At 45.8% G+C, this 16,784-nt stretch overlaps 1 protein-coding gene across 1 annotated transcript; it reads left to right on the top strand.

The window, feature by feature from the left end:
- The first annotated feature begins 7,063 nt into the window (after positions 1-7,063).
- On the top strand, positions 7,064-8,952 carry LOC136652488 (vomeronasal type-2 receptor 26-like). Its single transcript, XM_066629428.1, has 3 exons — positions 7,064-7,129; positions 7,556-7,682; positions 8,048-8,952. Exons 1-3 carry the CDS (start codon positions 7,064-7,066, stop codon positions 8,950-8,952), a joined length of 1,098 nt encoding a protein of 365 aa, XP_066485525.1.
- Positions 8,953-16,784: the final 7,832 nt, after the last annotated feature.

Below are 16,784 nucleotides of genomic sequence, written 5' to 3'. Positions count from 1 at the left end.
CTGAGTGAGGTTCCTGTGAGGTTCCATCAGGATGCCAGCCACAGAGATATCATTGTAGCTGGAACTGTAGTTCAGGATGCAGAAGTTCTGCTGCAGCTGGGTTAGACATGCATTTGCAGCCCAGTGTTTGTTTTTGCACTTCTTGCTGCTGCTTCTCCCTTCTCTAGTCTGTTGGGAGAATGTGCCCAGTAAAAGTGAATTTGAAGGAAGCTATGGGGATACTAGGCTAGGAGATGCTGTCATTGGTGGGGTCCTCTCTCTTTTACATCCTGTACACACTGCAAGCAATTTTCGGGGACTGCCAGCAATGAAGAAAGGCAATTTCTCGTAAGTTATTTCTTGTTTGGTACCCATCATGCTATTTGAAATATGAAGACTAGAGATCAAACAACTGCACTGGGGTGGAATTTCAACAGGTGCAGCTTGTTGGGAAGAACAGGGTGGTGTTGGAGCAATGCCATGGTCAGGAAGAGAGCTGATATCTTTGAAAGCACCTACATTTATATCCTATCTCCATTTCTGGCCACAAACTATCTACACATATCCACTTGGACGTGCACCAGCAAAATCACATGCACAGTAGATCCATTGCAGCAGCTCAGACTTACTTCAGGACAAAGGAAGAAATGTTCCCTTACACAATTATTTTTGTTCTGGTCAGATGAACAACTCCATTCCTGCACCCCTCTTCCTTACACCTCTTTAGTTTTGTTTCCTTTTCTCATTGTACTTGGGATGAGTTTTTCACTGTACAAGCGTATATCAAATAGTGTGGGTGTCATTGTCCCCTAAAATTGAGTGCAGTGCAAACCAGCACTAAAAAGGACATTGTTCTTGATGGGACAAGAACCTGACACTGACTGGCCAGAATACACTGCTCTGATTGTCAATTGCTGTCAGTCATGCCCAGGATGAACCACACTGTAGCAAAACAGTGCTCAAGGAAATGCCATTGTGGGTGGTACTACTGTAAATGTATATGTGGTGCACATAACAATGTGCTAGAACTTATCTCTGCCTCAATGTCAATCTAATTTCAGAATAGGGTACAAACATTATCAGCATGTCCTGGCCTTCCTTTTTGCCATTCATGAGATCAACAGGAATCCCAATCTCTTGCCCAATGTGACCTTGGGCTTTAAAATCTATGACAATTTTTTTGAAGGAATGGCCACATATAAGTCCATCCTGGATCTACTCTTCAAACAACAAAGGAATGTACCCAATTACAAGTGTGATAGGAAAGGTGATGTCTTGTCTGTCATTGGGGGATTCACGGTAGAGTATGTCATCCAAATGGCCAACATTCTTAGCCACTACAAGTTTCCACAGGTAGGTACATTTGGATGCATGAATGGGTGGCATAATACTGCTCTTCACTTCTTATATTATTTGTAACTTTATCAGTGAATGCCTTTTTTTTAGCTTGAAAAGAATTGCAAAGGGGCAATGCAGTGCAATAAGTAAATTGTTTATTCAGAAGAAATAACCATTTGAGGAGGTTCTTGAGATCTCAGTTGTATAGGAGGACATAACATGACTGATCTGTAACCCAGATGTGGGCAGAGAGACCTCCAGCTCTAAAGAATCATAATCATAATCATAATAATAGTCGGGGTCGCTGCCTCCCTCCCACCCCGACTGACCCAGATGTGGGCAGAGGCCGGGAGAGGGACCCCACACTGGCAGCAAAAGCCTCGGGAGGAGGAGGAGAGGCTGCCTGGACCCTGGACGCGCCCGCCCAGCTGCCTGTTCCACCAAACTCAAGGGAAAGAAGGGAGGCAGGGACCAGAGCCCCAGGCCCCTGTAAGGAAGTGGGAGGAGGGTGAGGGAGGAAGGGGGGAGAAAGCCGAGAGGGCTTCATAACAGAGGCCTGTGATGAGGATCAGGAGGGCAAGGTGTGGAGCGGTTCCTGCAGCCCCACTGGTGAACACCACCCTCAAGAGACAGCAAGGAAGAGAAGGGTGCTGTGACACCCTCCCTTTGGTCACCCAGCTGAGGCTCCTGAGGCACTTCCCTCCCCCCTTCGTTAGGCCTCCTCTCCCTTGCTGGGAAGGCCTGGGAGGAAGGGAACCAAACTCCACGGACGACAACCGCCTCACCCCCACACGAAGCCTGACAATGCTAATGTTGGTGTTTATATACTGCCTTTTTTGGGCATCAGATTTCTCCTCAGACTTTAATTCAAGGTGGTTTGCATAGCAAGGTTTTCCAAACCCTGTAGTAGCCTTTATAATAGAATAGTTCTGATCTTTCATAGAAAGCCTCATTACAGCTGAATTCCTTCCCAGTCTGGCCTCCCTCTGGCTGCTTCGCCTCCCATGCGACTTGACAGCAACTCCTCCCTGCCACTGATGGTCAACTCATTATCAGCATGTCCCAGATACTTCTGGTTGTTTCGAACTGGTGTCACCAGATCTTCAGGCATACATGGCAGCAGCTCCACCACTGAGCCAGACCTCCTGCCCTAAACATGCTTTTCAGTGTATAGCACCCAGGTTTGAATCCCAAGAAAATGTGTCATAAATGCAGCCAGTTATATATACTGTTCTTAAGCTTAAGCACGCCAATCCTATCGCACTGATTTCAATACTGCTTAGTCATGTCTCATATTCTGGGGATACAAACCATAGAAGTGATTTTAAAAAATCACTTTTTAGATTTTTACAAGATTTTTACGATTAAAAGATTAAAAAAAATTTTTTAAAAATGGAAACTTGAAGCTTGGCAAAACAATAGCTTGGTCTGAATCAAATACGTTACCCTTTTCAGGACATTAAGTGATGGCTTGTGGACATGGTGAAAGGAAATGTGTTGTAACTCATTTGGAGCACAATCCTATGCATGACTACTCAGAAGTAAGTCTCATTGTGTTCTATGGGCAGTGGCACAGCTAATGATTGTGTAGGCCGCTGCTAAGCTCAAAATGTTGTCCGGGACGTGATGTGACAACCAGAACTGACGTCACACCTGGGCTTTTAAAAAAGTGAAAACTGGGAAGAACACTCCTCCTCCTCTAGCAGCTCACCACCCACTTGCTCTGCTGCCTCAGTGGCATAGCTAAGGCATCTATTTGCTACCTGGGGTCAAATTTGTTTTTATTTTCTGCTTAATTGGCCACAACTTTTGATAGAATACAGATATTCCAATGCCATTTTTTTCATTGCACTCTGCATTAAATTACCTTTCCAATGATATATAACATGACGGTATTATTCATACATACCAATATTTTCACAATTTTGGTCACTAGTGTCAAGCTCCACTTGTTGTCCTGCTAAAGCTTGATGCCCAGTGCAACTGCTACCCCCTGCAGCCCCTTAGCTAAGCTGCTGTCTACAGGGCTACCTCCCAGGAAAGTGTGCATACAATTGCAGACTTACTATAATTTATTGATGGGAATGTATACAAAGATACATTGTTCAGTATACTTAGCATATCATTGATAAACAAAAGTCTGGATTGTAATAAATACTTTGGTATGGAAAACGGTGGTTAATTTTCTAAGCTGTTATGAGCCATGTTTTCCCCCATTAGATTACTTATGGTTCGTATGAGAAACCAGTCACAAAAAATAATTTCCCTTCTCTATACTGGATGACAATAAGGGAAGGTACTCTGCACACCGGCATCGTCCAGCTACTGCTGCATTTCCAATGGACATGGATTGGTCTCATTGTTTCAGACAATTATAGCGGAGAAGGCTTTGTGCAGAGGCTGACACCATTGCTTGCCTGGAACAGCATTTGTGTTGCCTTCTTAGAAAAAACTGGCATCAAGGATCTTAATTCAGATCCCACTCATAATACATTCAAGCAAAATATATTCAGGATACTCTCCATACTTTTAACCACGACAGCCAACGTTGTTATTGTTGACGGGGATTCTAAGACTCTGGAACCACTGGCAGTCATTTTATATGTAGCTGAATGTATACAAAGACGTCTTATAGGGAAGGCTTGGATCACGTCACCTCAGTGGGATTTCATCAGCACTGCTGCCACTGAGGGCTTCTGTGCAAAAACATTCCATGGGACTTTGTCTTTCACAACCTCCATGAAGGCCGTGCCAGGATTCCAGGACTTCCTTCAGACTCTAAAGCCTGATAAGTCACTCACACGTTTTCTCTGCCTTTTCTACAAATCTGCATTCAGGTGCTGCCGTGATGGGAAAATTAAAACTTGTAAACACTGTACCGGAGAGGAGAAACTGGAGAGTCTGCCTCAGACTGTATTTGAGATGGAGATGAGTGTTGTGAGCTACCGTATTTACAATGGTCTCTATGCTGTAGCACATGCTTTAAATGCCATATATACGTCCAGGCCGAAAAGAATGCTGAACAGAGACACAGGCAAACCTTTGAACATTGAACCCTGGCTGGTACATTCCTTACTGTATTAAAACGGTTATGTATGGTGCAATCCCAAGCACACTTACTAGGAAGATAATTGGAGCACAGTGGAAATCACTTCTATGTAAACTTGCTGTGGATTGAATGGGTGGTGTGGGTGAAATCATGTTCCCAGGCACATGGGGGGGGGGCACATTGCATAAGCTAATCAGATCTGAAGCTTGCAGGACTTTGATGACAGACCTCTTGGATATCCCATGCACATTGCTTTATAGCCCAATCCTATGCATGTCTACTCAGATGTAAGTCCATTGGGTTCAATGGGGTTGACTCCTAGGAAACCGAATAGGGTTGAAGCCTTAAGTTCCAAAATGTAAGAAAAGCGGAATATAATAGGAACTTATGCTGTCAAGGTGAGACATAACCGCCCCTTTGTAGCCCTTGGAAAAGTGCCACAGCTGTCCCGCCTGCTTACACCTGAGGAGGCTCTCTTTACACCTGAGAAAGCAGATGCAAGGAGAGGCTCCTCAGGTGTAAGCAGGCACGTTTCCAGCACCAATGACCTGCACCATAGCCCCAAGTAAAGGAACAATTGTTCCCTGACCTTGACAAGTCCTCTGTGACTGCCCTCACAATGCAGGAGGCAGAGCAGGCCCCATTGGCACAGTTGCATCAGTGCTGCAAAGTTTGGATTGGGCCCATAGATGTGGAAATGTTGGATATGATGGTGAGCTGAGAGGAGAGGAAGATGAGGAAGATCTGCCAAGCGTATTCTAATAGATTTTAATAAATGAAAAAGTTCTTTTAACTTGTACATCTCCGGATTACAGGTGCCTTTTCTGACCAGGGGATTGGTAATACAGTGCGCAATATACATTGAAGCTATCAGGTGTTTTCTATTTTTGTCCAATCTAGATGCACTCTTTTTTGAAGAATGTCCACTTTAACAATGGTGCTGGCCATGAATTCTGGTTTGCCAAAGAGGAACCATCTTCTGGACTTGATGTCATCAACTGGGTCACTTTCCCTAATCAATCCTTCCTTAAGATCCAAGCTGGAAAGATTTCTCCAAGTCAAGAGCTTACCATCCATGATGAGGCCATTGTGTGGAATAGCAGATTTCAGCAGGTAGGGCTAAAATCCTTCAGCAAGGTGACTTCTTCATTTGCTTGGGAACATTCCTGAACATGAGAGCATTCCTGGAGGCATGCACTGCATGCTATGGTGGGGGGCAGGATTGAGAGGCCTTTGAGATGTAAAGGAGCATACTTTCCCCTTACCTCTGTATAGGCCCCCTGACAGCCTAGGGGTCTCCTTGTACCTATGCCAGCTCTATAACTGGTATAAGCTTGAGGAGATCCAGAGGGTGGGGAAGCTTGAAAACTAGGGGATAGGATTCGACATGCATGACTCCCACCAGATCAACCCCTCCCCTCCCTGACCGACCCCTGTTCCTCCCCTGAAGTGCCCTATTACTCCTCCTCTCTGCCCAATACCCAAACCTGCCAACAACTTACTTGAGTCTCCATTTATGGCAGCCGGAAAGCGTCCTGCAATGCTGGAATGTGAGTCCTAGCAGTGCAGGGTGACCAAAGGATTTTACCCCTGCAGTGCAATCGTATACCTGACTACTCAGAAATAAGTCTCACTATGTTGAATTGGGCTTACTGACAGGAAAGTGTATATAGGATTGCAGCCTTACAGTCACAAGTCTTGTAGGAAAACTGAAACAAACCATTAGTACATATACCTAAAGTTAATATCCAAATGAATTTTAACTGATCTATTTTCCCCAAACATCCTAGAAGCTGGAAATCTAACCACGCTTACCTCGAGTAAGACCCATTGACTATCACTGTTAAAAGCATATACACAGTAGCCTGTTAAAAGTACAGATCTGAAACATTTCCCCAACATACATACCATGGTAGCATAAAGTCTAATATATTAAAAATAAAATGCACATTGAAATGAATGGGGACCCATCCAAAATTGGTTCGTGACTCACCTAATGGGTCCTGACCAACAGTCTGAGAAACACTGAATAAGACTGCAGCCTTAGAGTCACAGATCGGTATTATCCAGGGTTTGTAGGATTGCTATGACTGTACCATTAATACACAAACCTAAAGTAATTATCCTCATCCACTTTATCCTAAACTTGTACTGGGTCATTCCTGTCCTCTACAGACACAGAATAAAATCATTTTAAACATATTTGCCAGGCAAGTAGCCTCTCATGTTGATTATTCAAATATCTATATTGAGGAAAAGGTGGTAAATAAATATTCCTATATTGAGAAAAATATCAAATAGATAGCTGGGGTTTGAGTTGGGCCCCACTCAAAGGTGGGCCTCACCTTTTAACAAGTTGAAACACACAGAAAAAAGGAGGATGTCCATAGTGTTGAGTATTAAAAGACAGCTTCCTCTTATGTCCCATTCTTTTTATTCTTAGATGCTACCCCATTCAGAATCTAATTGCTATTGGGTACTCGCATACCACGGAGGGTAAAGAGGGAAAGTCGTCCCAGGGTTCCACCTCTCTGCCCCCCTGCCAGCATCCATGCTTCCATCCATGCCTCCCAACCAACACTTTCACCACTTTCAGCTGCCCTTCAGAGACCTTCTGGGGACCGGGGAAGTTGCATATGGCCTCCTCCTGCCCTACGGAGGCCTTCTGAAACCTCTGGAAGGCTTCTAAAAGCCCTTATGTTTAAAAGCCCTTATAAGACCTCCAGAGGGCCAGAGGAGACCACGTGCAGCCTGAATGCGATGGTAAGGGGTGGCAACTGGTGGGGGGGGCAATCTTCTGTGATCCTGCCCCCGAGTGGCACAGGGGCCAGGAATGCCAGTGCAATTGCCAATTCCCTGATGAAATAAAAGCACACTGAGTTTTCTGCTAGCAGAAAGGCACTTTGGAATTAAACCAAATCCTGGTGTTTTTCCTACTTCTTTTGGACTGTGCTCTGAACTGGTTTGAATCCCAGTAGGAAAAACAAATCTCTCTACCGAATCTCCCTGAAGTCAAATACCACAGGAGTCTACAGCAGGTCACTGGCAACAGAGGAGTTCACTGTTGCTGGTCAGGAACAAGTTGATCTCCTGTTCTTGATCAGCTGAAGTGCACTGAAAGAGAAGGCTGGTCGTGGTGGTGGGCATCAAATGTTTCCTTCAGCCTTTCTTCCCGTTCTTTCTCCTTAGAATCCGCCTGGTTCAACCTGTGTTGAGAGCTGCCGTGTCGGACACAGCAAAACGGTTCGAGAAGGGAAAGCAATCTGTTGCTATGATTGTACTGCGTGTCCAGATGACATGATATCTAACCAGACAGGTGATTGACAGTGTCCTGAATTTCCAGGAAATATTTGCAAATATTTGTCCAACCTAACACCATAATATATTCCTAGGTATGGTCTGTTCTTCTCCAAACACTTAAATCATGATGCATGGATTCTTAAAGGGAAACTGGTTACAACTTTAACAAGGGAGGATCCATGAAAGACTTCAAGGCAGTCCATTAATCAGTTCAGTGCACTTAACTCCACTGGTGCCTGTCACTTGCTGCATTTTGTCATTCCCCTGATATTAAGCATTGTTCACCAGGAAAATGAGGAATTCTTGTCCAATGTTTGCTTTCAAACTTCCATCATTCTTCTGGATTCATACATCTACTGACACTCTCTTTGTCCTTTTCAGATGCAGCTCATTGCATCAAATGCCCAGAAGATCAGTACCCAAACAAGAACCAAGATCACTGTATCCCCAAACAGACAGCCTTCCTAAACTACAACGAACCCTTAGGAATTGGGTTGGTTTCTATTGCTTTTTCCTTTACAGCAATAACAGTTATGGTGATACTGATCTTTTTAAAGAACTGGAACACTCCCATTGTCAAAGCCAACAATCAAAACCTCACCTGCATTCTTCTCAGCTCCATCCTGCTTTGCTACCTTTCCTCCCTTCTCTTCCTCGGAAAACCTAGCAAGGTGTCCTGCCTTCTCCGACAATCGGCTTTTGGCATCATTTTCACTGTGGCTGTTTCTTCTGTTTTGGCAAAAACCATCACTGTGGTCCTTGCCTTCATGGCCACCCAGCCAGGGAACAGGATGAGGAAATGGCTGGGGAAAAAGGTGGCCCACTCCATTGTCCTTTACTGTTCCCTCATTCAGGTGGGGATTTGCACTGTATGGCTGTCCACCTCTCCTCCTTTTCCAGATGTTGACATGCACTCCCAGACTGAGCACATCATAGTGGAGTGTAATGAAGGGTCGATCATCATGCTCTATTCTGTCCTGGGCTATGTTGGTTTTCTGGCCCTCACCAGCTTCACAGTCGCTTTCCTTGCCCGAAAACTGCCAGATACTTTCAATGAAGCCAAATTCATCACCTTCAGCATGCTGGTCTTCTGCAGTGTGTGGATCTCCTTCATTCCTGCTTACCTGAGCACTAAGGGGAAGGACATTGTAGCTGTGGAGGTCTTTGCCATCTTGGCCTCCAACACTGGCCTCCTGACTTGCATTTTTCTCCCTAAATGCTATGTAATTGTTCTAAACCCAGATCTCAACTCCAAGCAGCTGCTAACAGTGAAAAGAAGTAATTAAATTGGATTCTAAGATGATAGTTGTTTTGCATTTTTTTCTCTATATATGTTTCCATACAGTATGAATGCTGGATCACAGCATATTACATTTTTAATCATCAAGATTCTTTAGAATCCACAAGGTGGGGTGAGAAATCATTTCAGAAGCAATAATTGCACCTCCTTGGTAGCTATCCATGGATAATGTTAATAATGCAAGATACAACCCAGAAGTCAAAATGTTGAAACAAGGAAACACCAAGTTCATATTAAAGGCATGATGCTAAGGCAGCACAGGTGACCAAAAGAACCCAATGGTTTCCATCCTCTAAAACAGGGTTGCCCAAACCCCTGCCCGGAGGCCATTTCTGTCCCTTGGGGACCCCCAATCCAGCCCACGGAGAATCCTCAGTCTCCAATGAGCCTCTGGCCCTCCAGAGACTTGTTGGAGCCTGTACTGTCCTGACGTGACTACTCTCAGAGAAAGGGTCTACTGTTTGACTTCTTGTGTGAGTTGCAGGCCAAGGGCTTCCTCCGCTACTTGCTGTTTTACATCTGTGAAGCAGCAGCAAAGGCCAGCCTTGCTTTGTGCAATGTCTTTTATAGGCCTTGAGTTTTCATGAAACCTTCATTTATTCATGTAAGTTCCACCTCCAATATATTCATTTATGTAAAACCTTTATTCAAATTTTAAATGTAAAGGAATTCTTTCTTTCTTGGCCCCCAACGCATATGTCAGAGAGATTATGTGGCCCTCCTATCAAAAAGTTTGGACACCCCTGCTCTAAGAGAAGAATCATCCTCCAAGAAGTCCTTCCTTCACAAGAGGAACACTTTTTCCAAGTAGGGACCTTTATAGCCTACTTAACTATTGGAAATTTGTATGCAGTATCTACTTTTTTTCCAGTCATGGATATTTCTGGTCACGATGCAATAACCCAGTTTCTTCTGAGCATTATGAAGCACTGCTTCTCAGTCATGTTACTTAGAACTGGTCCTTTTCTTTCAACTTTCATCATCTAGTTCTCCGCCACTTAGTCATAACAAGCTCTAGGCTGGTGCATCAGATCAGAATATGCACCCAACTCTGCTGCACTGGTGGGGTCGCTGGGTCAGAAAGAGAAAGATCTGGATATACCTTCAGTGGCATCGCAGGTGTGTGTGTGGAAGGTGTGTACCAGACCAGATGACACCCTCAGGGGCATGGCACCACTAGTGGCCAACATTTTGGAAAGCTTTGGGAAAATGTGTATTTATGAATAAAAGCACAATGTTATATATCACTGGAATAATAATTTCATGAAGAACGTAATGAAACAAACCATGTTGAATTATCTGTATTCTGTGATACATTATGGCCAATTAATCTGAAAAAGAGAACACAACTGCCTTATGTAACAAAAAGTGGATTTACTAAACTCAAAACTGATCAGTCAGACTAATGGTTCCAAGAGCCTCTGAGGTGTTATTGTGACTTGGCAGGCAATCAATAAGGTGTTCATATGCAGAGATGGGCAAGTCAAGCACAGCTTAACTTAAGTTATGAGTCTCCACCCCCTTTAACCTGACACAAAAAGGAGCCCTAACAAGCAGGTCATTTGACACCCAGGGCCTATCAATTGTTGTCACCCCATAAAACATCATTCATTCATTCATTCATTCATTCACATTTTTATACCAGTTTTCCTCTAAGCAGCTCAGGGTGGTGTGCATGGTTCCTCTCCTTATTTTGTCCTCACAACCCTGTGAGGTAGGTGAGACTGAGAGATAGTAATGGTCATGACATGAAATGAATAATAATAATGGCCAGAAAATAAATGCAGTGAATATTTCCCCACAAGCAACGCATGAAATGCTGCATCAAATGGTATATAACATGATGGTATTATTCCTCAAAGTCATGATTTCTAGAATTTTAGACACTTGGGTGTCACCCACCCCCCACTCCCCCGAGGACGTCTCATTGACCTGTTTTGAGTTAAGGCAGTGGTTCTCAAACTTTTACCACTGAGACCCACTTATACCACCCACTTCTTAGAATGGGAATCGGTCCAGGACCCACCAGAAGTGATGTCATGACTGGAAGGGACATCATCAAGCAAAATAAAATAAATAATTAAAAAATAAATTAAAGAAAACAAATAATTAAATAAGGGGAAGCCAGCCCTGTTTTTTCAAGTGAATTTTATCTGTAGCCTGTCTGCTGTAACACCCCCCCCCCCCAAATAGTGAGATTTCCAGCCCTCCCCAGTGCCCAATTCAGTATAAGCTTTTATATTTCAAGCACATCACTATCAGGACCCACCTGGCTTTACAAGTCTAAAAACAAAGAAAAATTGACCTTACCAGCTCAAGCCTCTGTTCTATTCTTTTTTTTGGGGGGGTGCTGCCTTCTGGAGCATTTGTTGAGCTCCACTTTCATCGGATTGGGACCATGTAGCTAGCCTTGAATTCCCCTTTGCCTGACTTGACCAGCAGCCGAGGCACCGTTGCTTACTTGCGAGTAAACATGACATGTGGTTTCTGTTCGCTCTGCATACGGCTCAATACATTCATCTGCTTGGAGGGAGGGACTTCCTTCTTAGGTGTTTTTGGGGGGCTGCTTTCATTGGATAGCAACCATTCTGGTATCTCTGGCTTCCTCTCAGTCTGCCCTTTCGAAAGGACTAAGGCACATTCACCTACTCATGAGTAAACATGCAATATGGCTCAATTTCACTTTCCATAGGGCTCCATGCATTTTTGGGTTTCCTGTTTTTTGGCCATAACATTTGATGGAAAGGAGATACCTTACCCCATTTTTTTCCACTGCATTCAGCTAGAAATTTGGCATCCAATGGTATGTAGCATGATGGGGTTATTCCTAACCTCTGCAATGTTAGCAATGTTGGGTTTGTCCCTTGCCCGACCCCTGCCTTACCTGGCTGCAGGCCAGGGGCAGAACTGCCTAGCCATAGAGCCACCACTGCCTCTCCAGCTGACCAGGCAAGACTCAGCTGGGTGGGAGAGATTGCCCCCCAGACCTCACCTGACCAGAGCATTGAGCAGAGCAGGGTTACCATTAACCACCAAAGAGGAGGGCAGCAGGCTAGGGTCAGGGCCCCTTTAAGCCTAGAGAGGGAGGGAGGGGAGGAGCCGAGGGTGTGGCTGGGGAGGATAAAAGCAGGGAAGCCTGTGATGACAGGCAGTTCTGGAGCGGGAAGGCAGGAGTCCCTTCCGGAACAGCAAGGGCCTTGGGTCCTGCTTCCAGGGAGGATGATAAGGGTGTTGTGAACCCCCTCCCCCTTCTTTGGTCTGAGGCTTCCCCTGCAAGGAACCCCAGGGAGGTGGACACCCCACCCAGGGGACCCAAGAGGCCATCCAGCTGACCCTTGGCACCCTGCCGGGTGATCCCAAGAGACCCCCCTTTTGGGGCACCTCTCACAGGTCATATGAGGTGTCATTCCCCAAGGCTGGTACTTGGGGTGGACCACTCCTCTGCTGCTCACTAGCTACACCGCTGCTAACAAGCAGACTTTCTGAGTTGTCAAGAGCATTTTGTGGACTTTAAAAGACTCCAGTCCCAAGTTTTTTGGCAAAGAAGTCAGCTGTGGCTCTTTGGACAAACCGGAGCTGCTGCCGGGTGTGTGTGTGTGTGTGTATGTATGTATGTATGTTGGAGTTCTCATTTGATACTCCCCTGGGATCCCCATCCCATCTGTAAAAAAGGTGGGAGGGGGTGGAACAAACTGCGTGAGAGTGGGGACAGAAGCGGTGTGAGGCAGGAGGGTCACATGCAGCAGCTGGCAGGTTTACCAGTATGACCCACTCCTCTGCATCTTGACTCAGAAGTAGTTCCACTGTGGCCAGTCATTCACTGAGCCTGCTGAAACCATGCCATTTCTTCCGGATGACTAAGAACCACCACTAGCCTTGGCCAACACCTTCTTTCCACACTTGTTAGGGGAAAAAACCATCCAATGATTATCAGTTCCTTCAGATATGCTCCCACCTCCCCCCTTCTCAGTGCAAAACCAAAACATTAACCCTTCCCTGTCTCCTGGCTGGAATTTCCCTGCTGCTTGCCCTGTCTGAAGGATGGCCCCATAATGTCTTTCATGCCTCAGAAAAAGTAAGCCAGCACACCCAGAGACAGACTCATGTCTGCATGTGTGGGACTCATTTCCGAGTGAGTGACCTGTATTCGAGACAGTGCAAGAGTATATAATATACAACACTAAGGGCAGAATCCTAACCAGGTCTACTCAGTCCTATTTTGTTCAATGGGGCTGACTTTCAGGAAAGTGTGGTTAGGATTACAGCCTTAATTCATAGCATGGGATGGCTGCTTTGCCTTCTTTTTTATTTTTATATAAGTCACTGGTTCCCAACCTATAGTCTGGAGATCACAGGTGGTCCGTGAGACCCTGAGAATTGGTCCGCAACATCACAACAACAACAAATTATTTTGATCACTTCCATTTTCTTGCTGAGCCACTTATTTATTATTTATAAATAATAATTTTCTAATAAACCCTTTACCCCCATACCCGCAAATAAAGAGACCAGACCTAGGCTTCAATGATAATGGGCCACTTTATTCAGTCTTAACTGCAGCAGGGCAATAACAATAACATACAAGCGTGTGGGGCAATATGGGGGAAACGGTCCTAGCCATCTGCCTTCCCCTGCGAACTCATTGGGCTCGAGGCCCCAGCTCTCAATAGCCAGCCTAGGCCTTTCAATGCCACCCCCAAAGGGGGCAAGGCAGCCGGACTTCAGACCAGTAGACACAGCCTCACCAGCCTGACAGTACAGGTAAGGGGCTCGCTTGCCTGCCTCCTAGAGCTGGTCACACATCATAGGAGCGGTTCAGACTCACCCCTCCCCCTGCTGCCTTGGACGGACACCAAGCCAGATGCCTACCTACCCAGCTCCGCATGTATCCTGCCACAGGGGAGCACAGCCTGGTGCTTGTCCTCCCCGCTCCCCACAAGGATGAAATCCTTCAAGCCCTGCTGCAGGTCGGATAAAAACAAGTCATTGCCGACTGGTGACAGGTGCACCCCATCGCTGTGGAACAGGGCAGGCTGCCTGAACCCGATAGCAGGGTGTTGGATCACTGCCCCGCCCTGCTCAACTACTACCCTCCCCAGGTAAGTGTTCACTCTTTTCCTGGTGACGTCTATTCTGTGGACGCTCCGCGCCCTGCACCAAACACGCCAGGGGAGGAGATTGGACCAAAGGATAGCAATCCCCGGGAACCAACTTCTAAGCAATGAGAACTCCTTATGGGCCTGGAGCCTCAATGACATTGAAGTCTTCTGGCCCAGATCTTTCTCCCCTGAATGTACCATGATTACCTGGGGAGGGGGATGCCATGCCAGATAATTAAGCAGCAATGGCATGAACTGTTCCCAGCGCATGCCCCTTCTGGCAGCCCAGGTGACACTGACCAGGCCTCCCAGTCCCAACTGGGAGCCAAAGCTGTCGGCCAACGCCCTCTTCCAAGCCCAAAAGAGAATTGAGCGACCGCAGATCAGGACGCTCATGGGAGTCGACCAACAAAGACCTGCAACAGAAAAAGTAACATAAGCCACTAACACTGGAACGCAAGAAGATGCCATTAGGCAACACAACCAGGGACTCCAACCCCCTCCCTCCATATTAACACCAAGGCTGGCGATGCCAGTCAACATGCCCCCCCAACCACTGGGGGAGCCCGACAAACTCAGGCCCTGCAACCGGCGGGCCTCAGCGAATGTAATATTGAAAGGCACCCGAGTGCCATTGCCCGATCCTCTGGATAGCTCCTGCACGGAAGCCGAACCTGGCTGCCGTCAATGCCCGGCTGCCATTCCAAGCCTCTGCAAAGTGGCATTAAAAACCACCCTGAACTCATACACTGTCAGGGGGAGGAATTCTGATGCCGAAAAAATGGCCCGTCCCTCCGGGGCGCCACACGGCGGTAGTCCACAACCGCCTGAACCGGGCAGATATCCACATCGGCAGCTCTTTTCAGGTGGTCCCACTGGCCCTTACCTCGCTGGTCGGTCTTAGAACACCTTAAAAACAGAAACACGGTTAACACCCAACTGACAATCGCCCCATCGCAAGGTCCTGTCCCCGGGGGCGACTTTAGAAAGGGATAATACCTCGCTCCAAATGCAGAATGCTGTTCCTGTCACGGGTTGATCCCCAGTCCTGACAGGTAATTTGCTGGCTGTACAGTAACAGGCCTGAAGCCTTGGCCAGACCAGGACTGCACAGCATCCTGGGAGCTTCATGCTGATGCAATATCAGGTGATATTGCATCAGGTGATTTCATGTGAGTGTGTGTGTGTGTGGCAGCAACAGCACAGTCAGCATGACTGCACAGTATTCCCAATGCTGTGATTGGCTGCAGGAAGTATAAATGTCCAGCAGAGGCAAGCAAGTGTGTGGGAGAAGCAGAGTATTGTGAGCCGGAGGCTACGTTGGTTGGAGAGTGGATCGTGTACCATTTGTACTACTTGGTCTTTGTAAATATCTGTACATTAGTAAAGGAGGAGTGTGGTGGAGAACTTCTGCCTCTGAGTCTTCCTTGTCGCCGGGGGTGATAGTGCTTCGGCCTTGAGGTACAGAAACAACAACAGCTGTGCAGCTGTCTGCCGTGCCAAGCCGTCAGCAGAGCTCCAGCAGCAGAGTGGAGCTGTCCCGGAGCGGCTTGAGCACAACGCAGCTCGCATCAGTTCCAGAACCACCATTCAGAGCGCGATACCAAAGTCTTTCGAGGCTGAAGGTTGCCAACAGTATAACTTGGGTGTGAACTAAAATGCAGAATTATTCTTGGACATAATTGGATATAAATATAATTCTCATTAGATTTGAAAGAGCTTTGTTTTCTCTGCACCAGCTTTGAAAGAGCTTTGTTTTCTTTCCTTTAGTTTCTCTCTCTGTCAACTGGACTGTTATCTGCAAGTGGTATGGAAGGAATGCGGATGGCAGAGTAGTAATGACGCAGTGGAAGTAAGGAGAATAATACATTGTGGACATCTAGTGAACTAGAGAGAAATTGCAAAATGGATTCTGTTCCAGAAACGTGGCTACAGAAAATCTGGATTAATATGGAGAGATTGCTTGTTATGGAGCGACAACAGCTGAGTTGGTCCTCGCAGATTGAAGCCAGTCTGGAGACTCTTTCCCAACAGATAGATATGTACAAGGAACAATTGGAAGATGCGAAGAAACAAGCAGAAGATAAACAAGGGAGTGAAAAAGCAGACAAGGAGGAAAATCAACAGGATGATCAACAGGATGAAGAAGAGGCACTGATGGAGATCAATAAAGATACAATGGACAGAGTAACAGGAGTGCACAAATTTGTTGGAACAAGAAGGAGAAAATATATCCGAGTTCACTGAAAGAATGAACACACCCTATATAAGAAAGCGTGGATCTATCAGATTCTGTTATAGAGATAAATTATTAAAGATATTACGGGAGAAAAATGAAAAGAAAGAAAGAAAAAGAACCCTGAGGGGTAATCTGAGGGTTAAAGAAAATTGGAAAATTTATTCAGTTAATATTTATTAGCCCAAATTTATTTGAAGGAAAAAAAAAAGAATACGTAAGAAATTGATAAATATGATTTAGAATGTATTAAAAAAAAATGGGAAAAATATTTTAAAAATATAGCTGGAAATGTAAACGTGTGGAGTTTATGCTTGGTAGAAAGTGAATATTTAGAAAATATAGTCTAGGGCAGGGGTGCTCAATAGGTGGATGGCGATCTACCGGTAGATCGCAAGGCAAAATGAGTAGATCGCGGAGTACCGACCCCCCCTTCAGGTGCCTCTGGGAGGAAACGCTGGGAGTAAGGCCCATTGTACTCAA

The sequence above is a fragment of the Tiliqua scincoides genome, chromosome 5 (assembly GCF_035046505.1).
Source record: "Tiliqua scincoides isolate rTilSci1 chromosome 5, rTilSci1.hap2, whole genome shotgun sequence".
NCBI classification, from domain to species: domain Eukaryota; kingdom Metazoa; phylum Chordata; class Lepidosauria; order Squamata; family Scincidae; genus Tiliqua; species Tiliqua scincoides.
This window is presented reverse-complemented; position numbering and strand designations above follow the sequence as displayed.

Excerpts from the sequence above, each read along its gene's own strand:
- LOC136652488 (XM_066629428.1), top strand. The coding sequence starts at position 7,064 with ATGTTTAAAAGCCCTTATAAGACCTCCAGAGGGCCAGAGGAGACCACG. Across the intron at positions 7,130-7,555 it reads CGTGCAGCCTGAATGCGATG|AATCCGCCTGGTTCAACCTG; the intron begins GTAAGGGGTGGC and ends CTTTCTCCTTAG. Across the intron at positions 7,683-8,047 it reads CATGATATCTAACCAGACAG|ATGCAGCTCATTGCATCAAA; the intron begins GTGATTGACAGT and ends TGTCCTTTTCAG.